At 36.2% G+C, this 25,307-nt stretch overlaps 1 protein-coding gene across 3 annotated transcripts; it reads right to left on the bottom strand.

The window, feature by feature from the left end:
• Positions 1 to 267: 267 nt before the first annotated feature.
• Positions 268 to 24,222, bottom strand: LOC120633666 (UTP--glucose-1-phosphate uridylyltransferase). Of its 3 annotated transcripts, XM_039903970.1 has the most exons (7): positions 24,096 to 24,222; positions 23,309 to 23,335; positions 8,735 to 8,921; positions 7,331 to 7,563; positions 5,442 to 5,647; positions 1,419 to 2,190; positions 268 to 1,180 (listed from the first exon to the last, which is right to left on the bottom strand). In XM_039903970.1, the coding sequence occupies exons 1-7, from the start codon at positions 24,123 to 24,125 to the stop codon at positions 1,073 to 1,075; spliced, it is 1,563 nt and encodes a 520-aa protein (XP_039759904.1). In that variant the 5' UTR covers positions 24,126 to 24,222; the 3' UTR covers positions 268 to 1,072. The 3 variants fall into 3 exon arrangements, with proteins under 3 accessions (XP_039759904.1, XP_039759905.1, XP_039759906.1); XM_039903971.1 differs by lacking the exon at positions 23,309 to 23,335; XM_039903972.1 differs by lacking the exons at positions 23,309 to 23,335; positions 24,096 to 24,222 and adding an exon at positions 14,650 to 14,899.
• Positions 24,223 to 25,307: the final 1,085 nt, after the last annotated feature.

Here is a 25,307-nt window from a genome sequence, read left to right on the forward strand (position 1 = left end):
GAGAGAATGCGTCAACAATCGCGGAAAAAAGTTTAATCCTGCTGAAAAACCACGTACTTATTTATCACGGACACTATTTGACGACCATTCTTGTCAGGGTATCTAGTATATTATTGATCGATGTATGTTATTATAAAATCTTACAACCCTTAAAAAATTAAATAACAATTATTCAACACTTTTAACGATTTTTTTTTTTATAATTTTTATTCGTGTTTTTACCCACACTTGGAGGAATCATCAATTTTATAAAAATTTTTATATGCATTTTAAATTTATAAAACTTTTAACGATTTTAAGTTGCTGGAGTGATCTTATCATCTTTATCATCATCAATTCGACCAATTGACGTCCACTGCTGGAGATAGGTCTTTTGTAGAGAGTTCCACAATCCATAGTCTTGGGCCGCATAACATCATTTGTAAATATTTTAATTCATTCTTTAAACAACATCGACATAATTGAACACGACACATAAAAAAACATGCTTAGAAAATATTTACAATCTCGAATTGCCCCTTTTTGTATATCCGGTAAAACCAGACAACCTATGAAATTGGTAACCTATAACCTAAATAAGCTGCAAAATTGAAAAATCCTTTGTATGCAAATGTGGATTCGCTTCAGAATAATCTTGAAGTCACTTTTGAGACACGAATGCCAACAAAGTAAAATGAACCTTATTACCTTAAAGTTAGAGTTCCAAATTGTATACAAATGATTTTTATTATCACTTTAAATGTGGAAGAGTGGACTAATTTCAACTCTAAAACAAGAGGGTTACATTTCTATTTACGATACGAAATATCGAAGTTGGGATTGACTTACACTCAAAAACCTTATAAAGTATACTATTTGTATTGTTTAAATCTTAAACTATTGTATTTAAGGCCTTTTTCTGTTGCTAAAAGTTAGCATTTGCCTGCAACCTCACCAGATGGTAAGTGATGATGCTAAAGCACTGGGCTAAATTATTAGGTGTATGGCAGTTATACTAAACCAATCGCTACGCGACAACGTACCGGAACGCTCGATATGCGGATCGCTTGGCGGCACGTCTTTTCAAGTTATACTAGTGATCCAATATACGTAAGTTGCCTGAAACTATCTTGTTCTCAAGAACAGCTCCCGATGGTATGTCGATACGGTCGCCGTGGTTTGCAATGATGATGACGGTTCCCTGGAAACATACAAAAAGTGGCCGTGATTATATTATAAATTATTACCATGCAGATTTCACAAATCAAATGAAAATGTGACTTAGAATGTGAAATAGAGTGAGTTGTATAGACGGAGAGTAACGTACGCTACTTTTCATCCCAGAAAAAAACGGTTCCCACAGGATTTGGCAAAAATCGTAATTAACGTGCACGAAAAGACCCGGGCAACAAGCTAGTAACAAAAAAAGGTCAACTCACCTTTAAAGACACCCTCCTGCCGAAAGTCACATCTCCGGAAACCGTTAGATGATCCAGCTCAATCAAATCAGGAACCGTCGCGAACCTGTTCAAAAACTCCTTCACTTTGGCGAAATGGTTGTCACCCAATTTCACCAATGGCGTAGACGGAAACATCCTCTGCGGAGACATCACTAGAGAACCGTGGGACAGACTGTACAAATTCGACATGACGAGCAGCAAATCCGATGTCTTTTTGACAGGCAAGAATCGACTCCTGGGTACGTTCACACCGATACCTCCCTCGAAGCACTTCATAGCAGCCCCCACAGCTGTTTCCAGTTGAATCACATTCACCCCATCAGCTAAACTCTTGTTGTTCACGATAATCTCCATGTTCAACGAGCCCTGGTCAACAACCCTGCGAATGGCGTCCAATTTCGCCCACAAGTTGTTTGTGTTGAAGAATTTGAACTGGCTCACGGATTTGAAATCGTCCACGTGTTCTTTTGGCACCTGAGCGATTTCCAATAACCTCAGTTTGTCCTCGTACTGAATCAGAGTTCCACCTTTGACATCGGCTCTTGTTTTATCCGTTACTTCCATTACGAATTCCGTTTGGGCTTTCTGCTCTGGGTTCAGCAAGAGGTTTAGGATGTTGAGATCTACGGTCGCCCCTAAGTTGTCTATGTTGCTTATGAAGCAGTATGTTCTGCCTTCTTTTATGAACTTCTGGAGGAGACCAGAGTTGTTGAAGGATTCGTAGAAGTCGCCGTGACCCGGTGGATACCATCTGTATGGAAATTAAAACATTTCAGATAATTATGTCAGTAAAAAAATAAGATGGCAAAACTGCATGGATAGCAATGGTACATACTTTGATTTAATAGATCATTATCGTCATCATCATCATCGTCATTATATCAACCCATTACCCCGTTATCACTACAGGGCATGTGTGTATTCCGACAATGAGAAGGGGTTAAGGCTGTGTCCATCACGCTAGCCCAGTACGGTATTATGGTATCTCAGGTATGCAGGTTTCCTGACGATGTTGATATTTTAATTGCTTAAAACGCACATAACCCACAATAGTTAGGGGTGCGTGCTGGAATTTGAACTCGGCATTCCCAAAGTGAAGTCTTAGTCCTACCCACTGGGCTATCACCATTTAAAATTATATTAGATAATTAAAAAAAAAATTACTACCCTTTCACCAATTTCATATGTAAGGATCTATTACTACTCGTTGCGTCAAAAAACACCTTCCATAAATTGCGGCTTTATTAAAACATACTACACCTACTACGCAGAGCCGACAAGTCAGTTATAACTTCAAACTTTATGCACAAGTGCACAAAAGTGAAGTAAAGTAAAGAGTAAAGAGAGTTGATAAAACTTTGACAAGAGATGAAATTGTATCCTCTCCCGGAGAGAAAATTTATACTGCCCGTGCAAGCCGTACCTAGAAGCATTTTGAATGATATACCGGTCATTTTAGTGGAGTTAAGAGATTTGTGAGCAGCAGAATTAGCACCATTCTATAAGCGAAGACTTTGTTATACAACGTGTTACAGAATTACGAAATAATAATGAAGGATGCATATATTTCATAAAGAATCATCTTGAAAAAATATTGAATCAAAAGATGCATTTTGACGGCCGATTGGCGCAGTTTGCAGCGATCCTGCTTTCTGAGTCCAAGGCCGTGGGTTCGATTCCCACAACTGGAAAATGTTCGTGTGATGAGCATGAATATTTTTCAGTGTCTGGGTGTTTATATGTATATTCTAAGTATTTATGTATTTTATTTATAAAAATATTCAACAGTCATCTTAGTACCCATAACACAAGCTACGCTTACTTTGGGGCTAGATGGCGACGTGTGTATTGTCGTAATATATTTATATTTATTTATTTATTTATTTATTTATTTTTTTGCCGTACAAACGAATTCAAAACATTCTAAGTGTTTACGTGTGAGAACCTTTTTGAAGATGAAAGCCCTGTGAGAACCTTTTTGAAGGTTGCGTAGGTATTATGTGCGTGTTGCACATAATACCTACGCAACCTAACAAAGTGACAGAGAACCTAACAATGAAGAATGCATAGGTATATTTCTTTAAGAATCATCTTGAAAAAATATACTTTTTCATACAAACGATTTCAAAACATTGAAGCGTTTACTTATGACCTATTGAAGATAAAAGATCAACACGCGCATAGTATCTACGCTACGAGACGCGTACCTAATAAAGTAACAGGTGCCACGTGACTTCATTTTTCATGTGATGTTAGGGCTGTATCTGATTTCTTTAAGCAAAACTTTGCCAGTGGTTTACAAGAAAAATCTTAGGTTTTCGGTTTCACAGATAAGTCTCAGGGACATTACATAATGCGTTCATACATACATGTTTACATAATTGCATGTAAACATATATGTATGAAAGGGGATGGTGGTAACTTCGTTCGCCAACTTAAACCTAAAGCTACGAGGGTTCCAAACGCGACAACAAAGAGCCCACAACAAACTTAGCCGGGTATTTTTTTTGTTATCACCATCTTGACGGCCGACTGGCGCAGTGGGCAGCGACCCTGCTTTCTGAGTCCCAGGCCGTGGGTTCGATTCCCACAACTGGAAAATGTTTGTGTGATGAACATGATTGTTTTTCAGTGTCTGGGTGTTTATATGTATATTATAAGTATTTATGTGTATTATATTCATAAAAATATTCATCAGCTATCTTAGTACTCATAACACAAGCTACGCTTACTTTGGGGCTAGATGGCGATGTGTGTATTGTCAAAGTTTATATATATTTTTTTTTTTTTTTTTTTATCTCACTGAAAATTAATATTAAGCTACGAAGTTACATGAGTTAACACGAGTTCGATCCCAGACACGCACATGTCGCTTTTCGAAGTTATGTGCGTTTTAAGCTATTCAATAGAACGATATTACATTATGTTCAGACAGACCGACAGACGCGGCGGGGGACGTTTTATATTACGTAGTAATAGTAATTAAGTAAGAATTATTTATTTATGTAAGATCTATTCATAGTTAGCTGAGATCAAGTATCAAATTCCAGCGTCACTATAACTGATACTGTATCAAATAACAATTGTACACGCGTTAGATATGACAGTTCTTATCGCGCTTATCGTATGGTATGGTAAATTCGTTATAGATAGTTTGTGATATCCTTGATTCAAGTATTTTTTTATATACGTAATAGACGGACGGATGGATTCATGTTGACCGCCGTGTCACTTTTTTTTTTTTTAATAAAAAAAATAGTTTATTTCTGTACGGAACAATGTTTTGAATTGGTTTGTATGGAAAAATAAATATGCTTCTTCTTTTGATTTAATATTTTTAAAAGGTGACTCCTTATGAAATATACTTGTGCATCCTATAACATTTTTTTATAATAATAAATATACCACGACAATACACACATCGCCATCTAGCCCCAAAGTAAGCGTAGCTTGTGTTATGGGTACTAAGATGACTGATGAATATGTTTATGATTAATATACATAAACACATATGATATAAAGATAAACACCCAGACACTGAACAACATTCATGATCATCGCACAAATATTTTCTAGTTGTGGGAATCGAACCCAAACGCCTTGGACTCAGAAAGCAGGGTACTGCCCACTGTGACCATGTGACGACCGACTGGCGCAGTGGCGCCAGTCGGTCGTCACATTATTTCGTAATTCGGTTACACGTTGCATAATTTGGCTTCACACGGGATTCGAACCCAGGAGCTCGTGATTCGTAATTGAATATGCCAATCACTAGACCAACGAGGCAGTAGACCAATTCATTTATTTAAAGTAGGTCCAGTTTATAAGCACTTTTGAAACGTCAAGTCAGTCCGTTTGTAGTGACTCTACCACCGGTTCGGAAGGCAGATTCCACCGATAAGAGCCGGCAAGAAACTCAGCAGATTGCTTTTTGCAAAAATAAATGAAGAACGGCCTTAGTACGTTATATAGCTGTTACGTCTTTGACCCAAGAATACTCACGCCTCAATATCCTCATGTACATCAGGGTTCTTGGCAATGGGCAGCAGGGATTCCCGGTTGATCCTCGGGTGGCAGGACTGGTTGAACGTGTGTATGTCGAGCTTAAGGCCTTTGTACTTGTGTATCACCTTCTGCGTGTCTTCATCTGTGTTGAAGGAGTTCATGAGGACCAGGGGAACGTTGCATTTGTATGTTTTGTTCAGGTGCTGCAAGAATTTATTATTCATAAGACGTCATGATACATTTATTTATTTATTAAAGAGTGTCCCTTTGGATGGCTTGTTCACGATACATATTAAAAAAACAAATATTTTGTTTCTAATGCTATTACTCGGTAAGGGAGTTCTTGGATAATAAAATATAATTATTAGTTTAGTTATTTTTTACTTGACATTCCATGTTTATGGTTCCATACAGTAAAATTAATGAAATTTTATTATATTCAGCCGATTATTTTGATTTTATTTATTTTGATGTTTTATTAATTATTACATAAATGAATTTGAAAATTTTTAAATTAAGATTTGCATGTCATACATTATGACTAAACATGTATACCTACAATGTTTTATGCAAATAAAAGGATTTGATTTGATTTGATTTCTAATCAGTGTGGCTAGCTTAAAGGTGTGCACAGCATTTTCTATAAAATGACCGATATATACTATAACAAAAATACAAAAAAAAAGAGTGATCGTCATCATCATATTTTATTCTATTCTATAAGTAGTGACGATACCCCTGACCAAACGGTTGGAACTGCGGACTAGGAGTCATGCAGGATTCCTCACAATACTTCAGGGGCAATCTGGGAATTTACAGTTTCGAAATTCTCTGGTCTGGTCTGGAGGCTTTGGCCGTGGCTAGTTACCACCCTACCAACAAAGACGTGGCGCTAAGCGTTTTAGTTGTCCGGTGCGATTTCGCGTAGAAACCGATTAGGGGTATGACACCATATTCCCTAACAGGTTAGCCCGCTACCATCTTAGACTGGATCATCACCTGCCACCAGGTGGGAGTGCGGTCAAAGGCTAACCTGTTCGGGATTATGGCAGTTATATTAAACCCACACCGTAGTAGGTTTCGACGCGGCATCGTGCCGGAACGCATGGACACTTGTCAGAAGCGTGGTAAGGCCAGACCAGAGAATATCAACATAATATTAAACTGGCCAACTACAGGGCACTTCCCCCACAATGAGATGGGGTTAAGGTAGTCCACCACGCTGACTCCACACACCATTGAGAACATTATATAGAACTCTCAGGCATGCAAGTTGTTTTCCTTCACCGTTGAAGCAAGAGATATTTTATTTTGATTACTTAAAACGCACATAACGTTTTTTGCACATAAGTTGCAGTTGCGTGCTGGGATTCGAACTCGGCTCCCTCGAAAGTGAAGTCGAGCTACCCACTAGGCTATAACCGCTTCATAATATTCATCATTATCATCATCTCAACCAAATGACGTCCACTGCTGGACATAGGTCTTTTGTAGGGAGTTCCACAATACACGGTCCTGGGCCGCTTGCCTCCAGCGGCTCCCAGCTACTCGCCTGATGTCATCTGTCCACCTCTTTGGAGCCCACCTACGCTGCGTTTACAGGTGTGGGGCCGCCATTCCGGCACCTTAAGACCCCAACGTCCATCGGTTCTTCGAGCTATGTGCCCCGCCCATGAGAATTCAATTCCCACTCCCACTCAAAATATTCGGAAATTATAAATTCCCAAATTGCCGCACTCTCACAATATGGGAAGAATCAGACGTCTGCACTCCTAAAGCGATTAGAAGTGCTTATACTGAAGGCACTGTTCCTAATATCTGTCAACAGAATCATACGCGCACTGTTAATAATACCAGTTCAGTAGAAACTTATTTTAACAACTTACCTCAATCTGCTGTACTGTTAAATCCAAGAAGGTCAGTTCGTTCCGCACTTGGATTACCGATTTGGGACCTTTGCACCCCATAGACGTGCCCAGACCACCGTTAAGTTTCACAACCACCAGTTTGTCCAGCATGTGGTGGATATTGTCTGTTGTGGGCATCTCCAGAGTCGAATAGTCTATGACCGCGCCCTCCGGAAGCTTCTGTATCTTCTCCCATGTTACGGAGGGTCCCTCTGAAATTATTTTAAGGTATTTAAAATTATTGCGTTTTCGGGCGATATTTTTATCATGGAATATCATGCAAGGAGCACGTCCTGCAACATCCTGCCCTGCGTCAAACAACTTGTGACGTAACTGGTAAGCCTCATAATCATCATAGCATCAACCTATTACTGGCCCGCCGGTTTACTTGTTAATTAAACACCGTAACAAAGTGCTCTGTCGTGGGCCGGTAATAGTTTGATGTGATGACGATGACCGGACGGTCGGAGCGTTCCATTACAATAATAATAAAATAATAGATAATAAATATACTACGACAATACACACATCGGCATCTAGCCCCAAAGTAAGCGTAGCTTGTGTTATGTGTACTAAGATAGCTGTTGAATATTTTTATGAATATAATACATAAATACTTATAATATACATATAAACACCCAGACACTGAAAAACATTCATGCTCATCACGCAAACCTTTAACCTTTATTTATATGTGATTAGGGGGTTTAATATTACTACATTACCCCTAACAGTTTAGCTCGCTACCATCTTTGACTGCTTCATAACTTACCACCAGGTGAGATTGCAATAAAGGGCCAATTTGTGGTAGAAACAAAAAATTCAAAACACCATCCCGAGCTATGACCAGGTTCTCAAGTATTAGATTATCCGGTATACTGGCCCACTACAGGTCCCCCCCCCACCCCCACAATGAGAAAGGGTTAAGGCGGTAGTCCACAACGCTGGCCCAGTGCGGATTGGTGGAGTTCACACACCTTTGAGAACTTTATGTGTATTTTGACGGCCGACTGGCGCAGTGAGCAGCTTTGGGTTTGATTCCCACAACTGGAAAATGTGTTTGTGTGATGAAAATGAATGTTTTCAGTGTCGGGGTGTTTATCTGTATATAAATAAGTATTTATGTGTATTATATTCATAATAGGCATGCAGGTATCCTCGCGATGTTTTCCTTCGCCGTTGAAACGCCATATATTCCGTATAACCACACCCTGTACCCTGTACGCATGTTTCGCTCCGAACACGGAGCATCCTCAGAACATTTTGGCTTTACAATAATGCATTGTGAAGTCTAGTAAACATCGCGTTCAAGTAAACAAACAAACTAACTGTTCAGCTTTATGCATGTTATAGAAACATTATAAGGTTATATATAAAACTCACGTTCAGCCAAGAATCTGCTGAAGAGATTCTTGAACCCTTTGAACTCCTTCTCGACGAGGACTTTCCTGCACTCGGGCAGCGCCCCCACCAGCCGCTCCAATTCAACCTCCAACCGGGCGAGGGCGTCGCGCTTCGTCGCCTCCTTGAAGTCCCGCGACCCCGACGGAGTGCGCTGGTGGCTTCTTATCTATACAAATAAATAAAACAAATGCAATTTAATTTTTTACCATCAGCACGGCTAGCATGGGCAGGAGACCAAAGTTATATCCCCGATTATAATCACCTGACAAATGATATAATTGACGTGTCCACCTGCTAAAGCACGGGAACATGGAATAAGAGAAGTTTACTTCCATTTATTAGTACACATATTATTTGGATATTATTTCCACTTGTGCGCCAGTGCTCTGAGAGTGTTCTGTATATTATTATTTATATGTATGTATTTGTGTATATCTAGAGAAAGAGAAATCTATATATATAGAGAAAGTCTGTGGGTATGTTCCGTAAAAGCTCCGAAACGGCTGGAACGATTTCAATGAAACTTTCAGGGAATTTCCGGATTGACCTGGCGAGTAATCCTGTAAAGTTAGGTGACTTCTATTTTGAACTGACTTGAACTGTCAAACCGTCAAATACAGCTTTTATTTACTATGATGATATTCTATTGTTGGGTGTACATGGGTGTAGATAATGATCGTCACCCGCTCGAGAAGAGAATAGAAGAGAATGAATACGGAGAGAAACAAATGATTTAATATATTATGAGAGTTAAATTAAAAATTTAATTATCTAAGTTTATTGTTTAAATAAAATAAAGCAAAATCTAGCCCGGCGAAGCGGGCTGGGTACGCTTGTTATTCATAAAAATATTCATCAGTCATCTTAGTACCCATAACACGAGCTACGCTTACTTTGAGGCTAGATGGCGGTGTGTGCATTGTCGTAGTATAATTATTTATTTATTTAAAACCGTGCGTGGTTTGATTCCTCCCATTTATAAACCACAGCGGCAGCGCACAGAAGTGCAACAGTGAAGTGTCCAAAGTTGTCCAGATTAATAAATATATGACAATTCCCGTCCCCAGAATCAAACCTAGAACTTGGTGATCCAAAGTAAAACATTGAACTGGTGGATTAGCGATTATCTACTGGTATAATTAAGGCGTAAGTGTCATCAACGACCGCTTATAAGCGTTGTTATAATAACAGGTTCGATAAACTTAATGTGACGATACCGTATCATATAATGCGACAATGCTACAAATGTATTATAAACACTAGATACAAAAACCTGTGTAATTAGTGAATATCTTTACCTATAAAACAGTAGGTACTCTGACGGACTGACTGACTTACTAACTATCAATCCAATAAAGAAAAATTAATAGTTCAAAAAAAGTAAAAAACACGCTCGGTATAAAAAACCAAACTAATTTCTACCTTTTAGTTTAGTTTCTTTTTAAAAGCGTGATTTTTAGTTAATCTTAAACTACTATTTTTATTATAGCAAATTTTAGTGGATTAAATTCGTTAGTATTAATAAAATCACCTAAAAAGATAATGGTTGGTAATTAAAATTAACATCATTCCTGTCTTATAGACTATAGATGAAGATTATATAAATGATCATATGTCATATGTCATATGGAATTTTACTTTGGGGTAATGCTGCTGATATTAGCACTATTTTCGTGCTGCAGAAGAGGGCTGTTCGTTCTATCTACAAAATGGGTCCGAGAGAGTCATTGAGAGATAAATTTAAAGATTTTAAAATAATGACAGTGTATAGTCAGTACATATTTGAAAAATTAATGTACGTTCATAAAAACATTTCTAAATTTAAGAAAAAATGTGACTGCAATAATTTAAACATTAGAAGTAAGAATAAACTTACAGTGCAATATACTAGGTTACATAAAATTCATAATTCGTTTAAAGGAAATTGCATACAATTCTACAATAAACTACCAATTGACATCTTGGAGATGTCTCTTAAAAAGTTCAAAGTTTGTATTAAACGTAAGCTTATAGAAAAGTCCTATTATAGTATATAGGACTACGTAAACGATAAAAAAGCTTGGGTGAAAATTATTGCTCTAACCAGGTTGCTTTTCTAATAATTTAAAATGACATTGTGAGATGGTGATAACAAAAAAAAAACACCCGGCTAAGTTTGTTGTGGGCTTCTTCTTTGACCGGGACGCGTTTGGAACCCTCGTAGCTTTAGTTTTAAGTTTACGAATGTGGTTATCGCCATCATCTCACTACCGTGTAATTCTTATGTACGCATCAAAAGTGCCACCTATGGGCCTACTTGAATAAAGATATTTTTGACTTTTGATCTTATCAAATTAGTGTATCGTCATTGGTTCTCGATATATCTACAAAGTTTGAACGAAATCAGACCGCTTGAAGTGGGTCAAAATCAAGTTCAAAGGATTCGGTTACAAACATATATATGTGAAGCAAAGCGTGTAAAAAAGTTGGTGGCGCGCTACTCCAATTTATATTAAAAGTAAGACTACTTTTAATATAAATTGAACTAGGAACTTTTAATTAAACTAAAAATTCTATTACAGTAAGTACGTAAAATCTTTTATCAAAAGTTTTATTATATACCCACTATACAAAAAAACTAAATATACTTTTTATTTAGCCACTTTAAAAAATTACTCCATATTAACATCTACTTTTTTTTATATTTTTGTCGCTGAGGACATCTCATGATAACTGCATACAAAACAATATTAGCCTCAATTAGAGTCTTGCAATCCAAACAGTCTTAAATGCTAAAGTTTGTACGACTATTAACAATAAACTTTATTGTTAAAGGAATTTGGTTTACAATTGTTTGCTAATTGCTATGTAACATAAGAAGCAGTTCAATGATTCAGTTGATGCAAGGCTGTTCTTCTAAATCATTATGCCCATGACCGTCGTCTCGTCTGATGGTAAATCGTGATAGAAAATATGCAGAGTCCTTTTGCATATTTTATATCACGTATTCCTAACGTAGATATTTATTTACTTAAGTAATTATTATTATACAACGTGTAAATTAATACCGAAATAATACTTCACAGGCTTTAGAGGTACATTATGAACTGTCTCTGAGACTTATCTGTGAAACTGAAGATCTAATAGTTTTTGAGTAAACCACTGCCATAGTTTTATTGAAAAAAAATCAGATACAGCCCTAACATCACATGCAAAATTAAAATCATTTGATTTTCGTCAGTTTGTTAAGTATGTGTCGCGGAGCGTAGGTACTATGTGCGTGTCGGTCTTTTATCTTCAATAGGGTTGTCATAAGTAAACAATTAGAATGTTTTGAATTCGTTTGTATGGCAAAATAATTTTTATTTTTATTTATTTAGAATACTTTATTGCACAAACTTAGAAACAATACACGAAAAGAAAAAAAGAAAATTAAAAACAATTAAAAAAAAAGTTAAATAAAGGTGTGTGCAAAGGCGGTCTTATTGCATAAGCAATCTCAAAATATGCTTCTTTTGATTTAATATTTTAATAGAGCTGGTTCCTTATAAAATATCATCCAGCATCCTTCAATATTGTCGTTATTCTGTTACACGTTGCATTACGTGTGTTTCTGGGTACTGAGCGCAAGTGAGGTAGGTAAATTAGTGAGGATATTGATTGTCACTGTTACTTGCCATAGACAATTATTGATAAGACAGAAAATCATGACATTGAGAGATATAACTTCTCTACACCAGTGGCGTGCATAGAGGGTTTGCACAGGGTATGCAGATGATATAAAATGAGTTATATTAAGTCACACTTAAGGGTAGGCTTTTTTATAACTCTCACAATGCCAATCCTTAAGTTTTTTATAACTCGTAGTTTTTTTTCATTTTATGTAATCAGCATACCCTCTACTGTGTGCACTGGGTTTCTTACCAGGGTATGCATACAGCAGGAAAATTGCATAAAATGGAAAAAATCCTCCTCTTATACGGGCTATATTAAAATTTTAGGGTATGCAGTGCTTTTATACATGTATGAAGTGCACGCCACTGTTGTGCAAGTCACTGCTATATACCATATTTTTCATAGAGGTGTCTTTGTATAGTGTGACTTGGTGGACCAGGTTTCCTCACGATTGTTTGCTTCACGGTTAAAGCAAGTAAATTAAAAACGTGCATAACTCTGAAAAGTCCGGGGCTCGATCTCGGTTTCGCTAAGAAAGAGATCGAAGGCCTAACACCTAGGCTATCAGTGCTCCCAGACATAAAAAATAATAAGTTTCTAAAGGATATTAAAGCTTCCCGGAATTAATATTTAGAATTAATTATTATGTACAGGAAACTTCCCGTTTTAAATAATATTAGTGTAGATAAAATGTCTTCATTAATATAACTATTTTTCAAATCTAATCTCGTGATAGCACTGATCTTAAATATACTGCAAGGAATAATGACTAAGCATATAACCTATAGCAATATTTGCTTACCTAATATTTTCTTACTACTTCACGGTGATATACAAAATAAACGGTTTTGAACTCTATTTAACCTTCAAGTTCAATCGGCATGCCTATTCTTTTAAAATAAAAACGTGTGTTTAGATCACGCAATTGCGATTCTCAATGATATTTATATATTACAGCTAATAAAGAAAAATCTTGACGTTAATAACACAATGAAAACATAAAAACAGCCTTTTAAATTTTATCCGACAACCTTGGTCAGAAAATCCATTGCCAAATTATATCAGTGTTAGAATTAAAAAAAAACTCAAATTTATGAACACTATCACCTTCTGATTGATGATATACCTTTGCCTTTTCCCTATGGGATAGAATAAAGCAAAAAAAAAAACATTAGCATCTGTCAGATGACAAAAAAATGCCAATTTTGGCGTGAACAGATAGTCCCCTTACTACTATCGCTTAAAGCAATGCTGTTGTAATTAATAATAAAAATTACAACAAGTAATTTTGTTTAAGAATTATAATCCAAACCTGGAAGAGATCGCTATCGCTATGAATTGTATAATTGCTTTGAAGTGTATTATGTATAATATATCTCCCAACTACTTTTTTCTTTGGTGTACAATGAAAGTGTGTTCATTCATTCATTCATTCATTAATCCTTATTTTTAGGAACTCATGGAAAAACACTAAACTGAACTTTCATTTAAGAATAATACTGCATATTCAATGGTTGAAAATCCCCAAGAATAGTAATTGCCTATAACGCGCAGCTTCTAAGAGCCGTTTAGAAACTAAATGCTAAAATAATTAGTATTATTATCATTATTATGTAACTGCGAATGTATAAGTTAAAGCTATACTTATTTATTTAAGAATTCTACAGAACAATATGGATTCATCTTGCTTACTTCTTGAAGAAATTAGTTAACAATTTATTTTACGTATGTGCCTGCACGGATAGGACACTTAGCTCCCCGGAGAAACGATAAAAAATTAACTTCTCCCGCAACTTTAGTAATTCCCAAAGCGTTGGCGCTCAAGTGGAAATAATATTCAAATAATAATATATGTGTAATTATAAACGGGGATAAACTTCTCCTATTCAATGTTCCCGTGCTTTAGCAGGTGGACACGTTAATTATATCCCCTGCCAGGGGATATAATTTTTGTACCCTGCCTGTGCTAGCCCTGCTGTTGTTTTATTTTAATTATTTTTTTTTTGTAATTTCATTATTAGAATTACCTATTTGTGTTATTCCTTAGCTGATTCTAGCCCTTACATACCAATACAAACTTTGTAGGTAAAACTCAATCTTGAAATAAATGAATTGGATTGAGATGTTGTTTATCAACTGTCGAAATGTCAGTTAATTGTAATCCGAATACCTCCGGCTTTTGATTTATTATGTTATACGAATTGCTTTTAAACTTGATAAAACTTTTAAATCTAACTTACCTTATTCAGTATATCCATTGCCAAATAAAGTTTTAGAATTTAACAAAAAAACACAAAATCACTAGAACTGTCAGTTGGGAAAAAAAATTACTGTCAAATTTCAGCGTGAACCTTAGAGGAAAATAGCGCGCAAAGGACGCGCTGCCCGTCAAGAGACGTTTTTAAACTAAATGATGAAATGATTACTGCGGTTATGTATTGTAAAACGTACACACATATATAAAGCTGCATACATATATTGTTGTTTGTCCATTGACTCGATAAGTGGTGACCTTAGTCGCACGTGTAATCAGTAATCACGTACATAGGATATAGTTTTTTAAATTACCCGTACGTTTTTTTTTTAATTTAGGGTAGGGTTAGGGTATTTATTAAATTTATTTAGTCTAAAATATGTTTTTTTATTTTACACTAAAAGGCGATGATGCAGTATATAATAGTGACGTTCTTAATTGATACGTGATGAACGACTAAGACACCGGGTATCTTTGCATCGTTAGAGTCCATGTAGGTGCATCGATAATGCAGTCGTATTTATATCAAAATACCCACCAACTCGAATGTCATGAACATTGGTTAACAACCAATATAATATAATTTCAATTGTTACTTAAAAACTATCTATTTAACTATTTAATAAAATATCTGGCAAATATGAATTTACAGGTATTAAAAGTTTAATTATTTACTTACTCTTTTTTTTTAATCTTTATTTATTTATTAATGAACCAACGAATTATTATTTACCCACTTTATAAATTAACTGTAACATACGGGTAGCCGAGTACGATGGTTAATTTTATACCAATACCCCTAATCGGTTTCTATGCGGCATCGCAACGGACCAGTGAATCGCTTAGCGGCACGTCTTGGTCAAGAGGTTATAATCCGAAACAGGTAATAACAAAATTAAGATGAGATATTATTTGCATAAAAAAAAATTTAAAACAACTACCGACTCAAAAACACTACGAAATAAAATTGTAAGTATTTTGTAGTTTGAACCTTCAAAATCCCACATGTACTGTCAAAATAATTTATTATTAGTTTATAAAACAATTTTATCCCTACCCACATTTATGTCGTAATCGAAGTCACAGGATGTCGTTATATTCCAGAGTTCAGATACGAGTATATCGGACACAGCGTTATCAGCAAATTGATATCACTTATTGTACGAGGCTTTGACATAAAATAACGATCATAAGTTAATTATGCTTTCAAGTTAATTCATGTCACTCTGGGGGCAATCAGAGCCGTTTTAACTTCGGCCAGGCATTTCCAACGAATTGCAAAAAACTGAAAAAAATATTAAATACTACTTTCGCCCCGCGTTGAAAAAGTATGCACACGTCATTGCAATAAAAAAAATGGTACAGAATAATTTGGATTTTTTTTTTCGAGTAAGCCGTAGTCCATGTTACTCTCCGTGTTTTAATAAACTATCTCTATGCCTAAAATCAATTTGATTGGTTGTGTTGTTAGGACGTAAATGTAGGACTATTTATCATTTTAAACTACTAATGTGTATGTAAAACACCCTTGGGATTTTTAAAAATTTTCCAGGACCATAAGTAGCCTTTATTACCGTCTTAGTAACTATATGCCAAAACTCGAATAGATCGGTTGCTTAGGGCGTGAAGCAAGGACCAACAAACAAACAAATAAACACACTTTCTCATGTGCAATGAAATTGTATGGATAAAAGTTAGGATAAGGATCTCATTATTGGTGGTTAAAATCAATTTCCACTATCATTATAAAGGTGTAACTTTCTGTGTACAAGAATTAACTTAAGTAGTCTTATTAGACTATAACCGTGTACTCTTATCAGACTACACATGTTAAAGGACTAAATGATGAAGACTAAAATATTATCTAACATACACATTTGCAGTCAAACAACGCACACACACACACACACACACACACACACACACACATAAACACACACACACTCACAGACACAAACACAACCAAAATGAGAAAAATGCGTTACGGGGATCGAACTCGGTCCCTCGATTGGGAGGCTAAAGTGTTAAGTATTACACACTAGGCTATCACCGCTTTAAAAAAGTGTATTTACCTAAACAGAAAACTGTCCGCCATTCGTTTGTAACAACACTTATAATAAGCATAAAATGAAGATATGAATCATATAATTGTGTTTGTCTACTGTTACTGACATATTTACTTTTTTTTCACGTGACGCTTTTTGGGTATTTTTTTTCGTAGACATCGAACCCACAGCCTTGGCCTCAGAAAGCATGGTCACTGCCCACTGCGCCAATCGGCCGACAAATAATATCATAAATCTTACAACTGGTAGTATATTGTATAGTAATAGTGAAAATCATCGTTTTTAATGTCTTCCTGAGATTACCAGCATATAACATAGTATGATCGTGTATTATCGTAATAGTGGTTAACAATGAGTAATAACATACTAAAGTGCGGCCCATTTATACGCGGACTAAATATAAACAAACAAATGTCAGGGCGTTTACTTAGTGAAGGGTAAGCAATATTTTAGTCTTGAGCAAAAATTTTAATACATTTTTGTCTTCTGTAAAAATTTAATTTTACTAATTATAAATTACAGCATACAGATTCTCCTGTTTTTCGCAGAGTATAGCAAATCAAGTTTTATTTTCAAAATATATCATGGAATTCCACAAAGTAACGCCTGCGTCTATCCAAGAAAATATGTATATGTATACCGGATGTTTGGTGCATCGTGTGCCAAATCGAATCTGATGATTGGAGGGGTCTTTGGCTATCTCTTCAGCCCTCGTAAAAAAATCTTGCTCAAACGGTTTTTTTTATACTGATTTTAAATTGTTTTTTTAAAAATTGTAAAAATTCTACATTTAAATTTTAATAAAAAATAAAGTTGTTAAGTATTAATTAATTTTCTTTTTAATCTTTAATTTGTAACGTTTTACGCTTCTTTTGAAACTAGAATTACACGCCAGCAACATCTAGTTTTTGTTTTACAGCCCCGCAAAGTTTTTTTTACGTAAAAAAATAAGCTTGAACGTCAACTTTCGGTTTTAATAAAAAAAAAACTAAAAGTGATCATGTTCTTCCAATTTTTTTAAAACATCTCTGGACTGTCCCCTTTCTAATGGTGTGCAATATGCCATGAAAAGTAATTAGTAACATCACTAATTTTCAAATTTTCTAAACTTAGTCACAATTTTCTAATATTCAACAGATGAAAGAAAAACAAGTTTTTGCGTAAATAAAACTCACAAGCAGGTAAAATTTTTAAATTTCGTAGGTTTTACTTGAAATAAAAATAATACATTGCATTTGAAACATTTATTTCATAATTTTTACAAATTCTGCTCAAATTGTTCACCCCTGTTTCGAATGCAGGCCCGACATCTTTGACGTATTGTTACAGTTGTAGTCCGAAGCCGTATTTCGTTCTTAATTGTACCGAAGGCCGCTTCTATGCGTTGTATTAGTACCTCCCTCGTTGGGACTTCTGTGGCGTATACTAGCTCTTTGGCACGTCCCCAGACATAAAAATCTAACGGAGTTAAGTCTGGGGAACGTGGAGGCCATGCAATAGGCCCATCGCGCCCAATCCACGAATTGGGGAACACATTATCGAGGTATTCCCTCACAGTTAAACGCCAATGCGCGGGACAGCCGTCATTTTGAAATACTATGGGCACATCTTCATTAAACACGGGCACCTCGGCCAATAATTCCGGCAGATCATTTTGCAGGAACTCTAAATAATTATCGCCATTTAAGTTATCAGGCAGGTAGTGCGGTCCAATTACCTGATTCCCAATCACTCCTGCCCAAACGTTCACACTAAACCGTCTTTGAAAAGATTGCTGTCTTTTGGCATGTGGGTTTTGCCGTTTCGGTGCCCAATGGTGTAAATTGTGCAAGTTAAGAATCCCTTCTCTGGTAAATTTGGATTCGTCAGTCCACAGTATTCTTTTTAAAAAATCAGGATTATCCACATCTGTGTGTAACAAAAACCGACAAAAGTGCATTCGTCTGTCAAAGTCGCCACCCTCAAGACCTGCAACAACCAAAAATCTTTTTAATTCCCCTTGAGCAGTAATTAATTGCACTAGAAGATTATGGATACCTGCTAAACAAAGGCAACGTCAAACAAAGGTTTTAAATTACGTACCTTGAACCGGAGTCTCGTGGAATGGATATTTTTCGTTTTGTCGAAGGACTTTCCACACTTTCCATATTGAAATATCAAGTTGTGCCGCCACATATCTAATGCTTCTTGTGTCGTCTTCCTCAAAAAGTGCCAGTATTCTCTCGTCCACTTCAACATTATGTCGCACAACATGTCCCCTTGGTTCATGAAAATTGACACTCCCAGTCTCGCGTAAACGTCGGTATGTGTCTTGGAAGACTCTGCGGCCAGGTAATCGTCGACCAGGAAAGCGTTCCTGGTAAAGTCGTTGCGCTGCACGAGCGACACCACGGGCTGCACCATAAACCATTATGATGTCCGCATATTCCTCGTTAGAGTATGTCGTCATTGCAACAACAAAAAAGTCAACAAAGTTTAACAATAACACCAAAAGTAAATAAAACGTAACAAAAAACAACAAAACTTAACGAAAACTAAATAAAAGAATCGTGGAGTACAGTAAGCTAGCACACACGTTAGGCAGCAGAGGCAGTGATGTCTCGACTAAAAAATAAGATGGCCGCCGTGTCGACGCGACGCGGGGCCCGTTCGCGATTGGTTCAAACAGGTTTGCACTATGCAAGAAAGGAATAGAAGATAGATTTCGCTTCACTAGAGTGAAAAAACTATTTTTGCCTGTTTAAACGAACAACGGGCGTATAACTTTATGAAAGAGACAGAAAATGTCATCTGCCTTGTGAATTGTGAGTGTTATTTACGCAAACCCTTGTTTTTCTTTCACCTGTTGAATATTAGAAAATTGCGACCAAGTTTAGAAAATTTGAAAATTAGTGATGTTACTAATTACTTTTCATGGCATATTGCACACCATTAGAAAGGGGACAGTCCAGAGATGTTTTAAAAAAATTGGAAGAACATGATCACTTTTAGTTTTTTTTTTATTAAAACCGAAAGTTGACGTTCAAGCTTATTTTTTTACGTAAAAAAAACTTTGCGGGGCTGTAAAACAAAAACTAGATGTTGCTGGCGTGTAATTCTAGTTTCAAAAGAAGCGTAAAACGTTACAAATTAAAGATTAAAAAGAAAATTAATTAATACTTAACAACTTTATTTTTTATTAAAATTTAAATGTAGAATTTTTACAATTTTTAAAAAAACAATTTAAAATCAGTATAAAAAAAACCGTTTGAGCAAGATTTTTTTACGAGGGCTGAAGAGATAGCCAAAGACCCCTCCAATCATCAGATTCGATTTGGCACACGATGCACCAAACATCCTGTATATAAAATACTAAAATAACCTTTTTTTTACTGTGGGGGAGATCCTCATGGATACCACTACACCCAGTGGCGTGCATAGAGGGTATGCACAAGGTATGCAGATGATATAAAATGAAGAAAATCTCCAGTAAGAGTAATAAAAAACTTAAGAATAGGCATTGTAAGAGTTATAAAAAGCCTACCCTTAAGTATTTATAACTCGAACTGGAGATTTCCTAAATTTTATATCATCTGCATACCCTGTGAATACCCTCTACGCATAATACGCCACTGACTACACCATAGGAAGGGTCTTACCGACTAAAACCCCCCAGTGTTCCCACTCGTCGCCTGGTGACTGGGTCGCGTGAAAGCTTTCGCAAACAATCGAAACCCTGCCAGCGGCGCCCACCGAGACAGATACTGGTCTGAGACCACATCATTTTCATCATCATCATCAATTCAACCAATTGACGTCCACTGCTGGACATAGGTCTTTTGTAGCGAGTTCTACAATCTACTGTCCTGGGCCGCTTGGCGCCAGCGGCTCACAGCGACTTGCTTTATGTCATCTCATTGGGGGCCGACATACGCTGCGTTTACCGGTACGGGGTCGCCATTCCAGCACCTTAAGACCCCCCACGTCCATCGGTTCTCCGAGCTATGTGCTCTGCCCATTGCCATTTCAGCTTCGCGACTAGCTGAGCTATGTCGGTAACTCTAGTTCTTCTACGGATCTCCTCATTTCAGATTATTCTGATTTAGAGATACTCCTATGAATGTTTAGAATGACTCTGAGCCTTTTTATAAGGCCCATAGTAAGCGACCACGTTTCGAATCCATAAGTCATCACTGGCAACACGCACTGTTCGAAGACTTTAGTCCTCAGGCACTGAGGGATTTTTGACGTTAAGATATCACGATGTTTCCCGAACGCTTTCCCGAACGCCTATACACCATCGAAGGCACACCAGGAACACGGGGTGTGCCTTTAAGTTGAGGTACTGAAATAACCTAACCTAAACTTAAATGTTCTAAAATGTTCACGACCTGTCATTTGTTTGACGTATAAATTGGCCGCACTTTATGTATATTTGCAGTAGGTAGTTAGGTAAGTTTACACGTCACTTTGGACGTTATATAAAAATATGGAGGTATACTACATAATTTAATAATTCTAATTCATTAATTGAATTTAATCTTTCTTATCTGAATTAATATTTAAAATTATAAATTTCATAATTGCCCCTGCCGGCGAAAGAACCTGGCTCCGTCGAATTGAAACTGCGCTCACCGCTGCGCCAGAGAGGTCGTGAAACAGTACATGCCGAGTCTTCGTAGTAGTCGACGCCTACCTTTAATCAGTAGCCGGCAGCCGCTTTCAATGCGAGATTGGCAATGTTACAACGATACTTCTTAAGTACGTTTACCACTAATTTTAACGATGATCATTCAGATACATGACTTCAACACGATTATATTTTTTTATTGAAATGTATTACATATCCCTTAACATTCAGACCGCCCACCTGTTGGTAAGTGGAATATCATCACCTATAAACAGAGCAGACCCACCAACCCACATTTGAGCAGCGTGGTGGGGTACATGCTCTAGCCTCTAAAATCATTTCCCCTACGAGCCCTGTGCCCAGCAGTGGGACAGTGACAGGCTGCAGACGATAATTGAGATGATGAAAATGATAAACAGAATTATACTTTGTAGAGCATGCAGAGAACATATCCTACAAAACGCTGCACTGTGTCCATCAACCTCTATTTACACCGGTCAACCATGCCTTCAGTGGCGTGCACTGAATACATGCACAAAAGCACTGCCTACCCTAAAATTGATATATAACTCGTATAGGAGGAGGATTTTTGCCGTTTTATGCAAGAAACCCAGTGCACGCCACTGCATGCCTTTCAGAATGGACCACAGAAGTGCTGCTTGGCGGCAGAAGTAAGCATAGCCTTAGTACTTCCCTGGGCAAGCTCTGTCACAAAAAACTCTACTACCACTACAATAACTTGCAACATATCTCAGACAAGTAAAGAATATGAAATGAATTTTAAATAACTAATAATGTAAACGTAAAAACATGCAAGATTTTATTTACATAATCTTCTATATATATAAAAGTGAAAGTGTGTGGGTATGTTCCGTATTGGCTATTGGATATAATAATAATACCAAGGATTGACCTGGCGAGTAATCCTGTAAAGTTTGGTGACGATCGGAGCACTCCTATTTTTGAACTGTGAAACTGTCAAATATAGCTTTTATTTACTATGATGGTATTCTATTGTTGGATGTACATGGGTGTAGATAATGATCTTCACCCGCTCGAGAAGAGAATAGAAGAGAATGAATACGGAGAGAAATAAATGATTTAATATATTATGAGACTTAAATTAAATATTTAATGATGTAAGTTTATTGTTTAAATAAAATAAAGCAAAATCTAGTCCGGCGAAGCGGGCTGGGTATGCTAGTAATATATATATGGAAATGGTGGTGGTGGAAGCTAATCAGTTTTACAAATTGACAGCTGCAAAATAGCACCATGTACTCAGTTGAAAAGGATGGCAGTAATTTTATAGCTTTCATTTAAATTTATTTTAAAACTTTTGCAAAATTATGTAAAACCTGCAGTTTATAATTAAGTGTAAAATATTAATATTTGTCATTTTTAGGACACAAAGAACGCCAAGCTAAACACCCCGACCGTCTTGCTAGCTCACTATTAGTAGCTCCACGTATGAAACGCCTAAAACGAGCTGATGAGCTTGACATTTGACGGACGGTTGAGCGATGGCTCCCTCATCTGTAAATGCCAATAACTCACTCAGCACATCTGATTATAGTCTCGCGACTGATTGCAGATTTATTTATAAATAAAAAATAAAAAAAATTTAAATAAAAATTTAAATTTTGAAAGCTTAAACCTTATAACATGCTGTTATTTACTGTGTAAAAAATAAAGATAACATTTGTGCTATTTATACTTTAAGAGACTTACTTATAGTCATGGCATAACTTTGAAATAGCTATTAAGCTGTATTTTGTCACACTGATATTTAAAAGGTGCCATCAGTTGAAGTTGACAAAATACTGCATAAGTTTCATAAATTTATGCCATAATTATTTCAAAGGTCCTAAAACTTTATCTGTCAAGCAATTTTTGAATGACTGAAAACCTGTTATTTACAAAAAAAAACATAAAATTCTAATTCTTTCTACAAGTATCTTTTATCTTACCGCAGGTTTCAGCCTGTTGTCATCAGCCTGCAATTTAATCATTACTTTTTATCGTTACCAATCAAAAATTAACTTAAAGTCATAAGAAATATTGAATGTCCAATCTCTTACTTCTACACAATATTTGCCTACTTCGTGTAGGAATCATGTGTAAAAAGCAAAAGCACCACAAACAGATCTTTGAGGAGCCTTCAATACCTTTTTTTATTTTTTTTATCTCAATTTTTTTAAGATACTTTTATCCTCAAGTACAACCGTGCAATAGTTTGACATTTCATTATACAAACTGGCATGTAATCTTTTTAAGGCAAGTGTTCAGCACAGAATTTCAGTACATGCTAAGCTAGCATAGGCAGAAGACAAAAATTTATATCTCCCTTGCAAATCAGTGCCTAAAGGAACTAAATTTCAATTGTCTTTAAAATTAAGTATAAAGACCGGGTACAACTGAACATAATAACTACAGATAAAGTAAAAACGAATGATCCTTCTCTATTAATATAGAAGCATTATATATGTTTTTTTTTTATAAATGCACCTTTTTAAATTATTCCAAAACCATTAATTTATTGTGGTTTTTCTATCGTAAAAAACTTAATTAAGAGCGCAATTCATTATCAAACTAACCATAAATAACTCATCTGAGATTATAGTGATTTTGTAGGTAAACATGACCCTTTCAATGACCTTTGCATTCGACAAGGTCGCGAGACGACATGATAAAGTATCACGCATTGCTATTACAGAGATAACTAAGTCCAAGCGCGTATTGTATTGTAGGTATTACCTTTGCCCTTGCTTCCCTGTTATCAGCCATTGCGTAAACACTTATAAAACTATACACATTCACAAAGAAAATTGATAGTTACGATAATATTATCGTAACGCCGACTTGTGTAAGTGACGTAATTTAAAATTTTGACACTTCGGAAAACGTCAAAGTCACGCATCACATGTCTCTGACATTTTTTATGTCAATGTCAAAAAGCGTTTTGCTCATCACGCATTGTACGACTTGTAATGTAAACAAACTAACCATATAAAAGTTTTGCACTTTGTATATTCGTCATAGCGTGTCAAGAGACCTACTTAATATTATAAATGCGAAAGTGTGTTTGTTTGTTTGTCCTTCTTCGTGCTAACTAAGCAGGCAATCGACTTGATTTTTGGCATAGAGTTAGTTGAAAGGACGTGACGAGGAGAGTAACAAAGGAGAAATCATAGTGAAACAGGCGTCACACTGTGACACATCGATAGACCCATCACCCAAGAGTAGCTTATCAGAAGCCATTTTTAACTCTCAACACAAAACTTCGGGTTGTTATAAGCTAAACGTGTGTGTATGCTTATGTATCTGTCTGTGGCATCGTAGCGCTCGAAAATGGCGCATAACATATTTTTCCCAACTCCCCACAACCCCTGAATATGGGTAATAAATGAAAGGGCTTCACTAGTAGAATACTATGACTAGATTCGAGGGTTTTTTATTTATTTTATTTTATTTTATTTTATACTGACAGTTATAGCCTTATTCAAACTTTTAGTGTTTTCTTCTTGAATTTCGTGCATTTTGATGCGATTTCAATAATCAGTACCAGCCAGCAGCGGTACGGAACAGTTTATTACATGCAGCGCGGGGTTGGCAGCTGAATCTCGCGAAATTTATGAACTGTCTTAATAAATGTATTTTGGCCAAGAAACAGATAGACAGACAGATTAAAAAGAAAAAAACAATACAAACAATACAGTTTTGGCTTCAGCATAGATTATAGAGGGCCTTCTAAAAAAATGTTCACAAAATCACAGTTGCCCCACCCTATGCCCATGCCAACTGGCATTTGATTGTTTGAGCATGGCGCGTTCGAAACTCTGAATCCAATAAAGGAAGAAGCATAGATGTAGAAAGCTATATATAGACTGCGTATAAGACGTACCTCTTATTCTTATTTCAAAAGCCAAGCCAAGGAAACTTTTTACGATGCAAAAAATACAAAATTAA

The sequence above is a fragment of the Pararge aegeria genome, chromosome 22 (assembly GCF_905163445.1).
Source record: "Pararge aegeria chromosome 22, ilParAegt1.1, whole genome shotgun sequence".
NCBI classification, from domain to species: Eukaryota; Metazoa; Arthropoda; class Insecta; order Lepidoptera; family Nymphalidae; genus Pararge; species Pararge aegeria.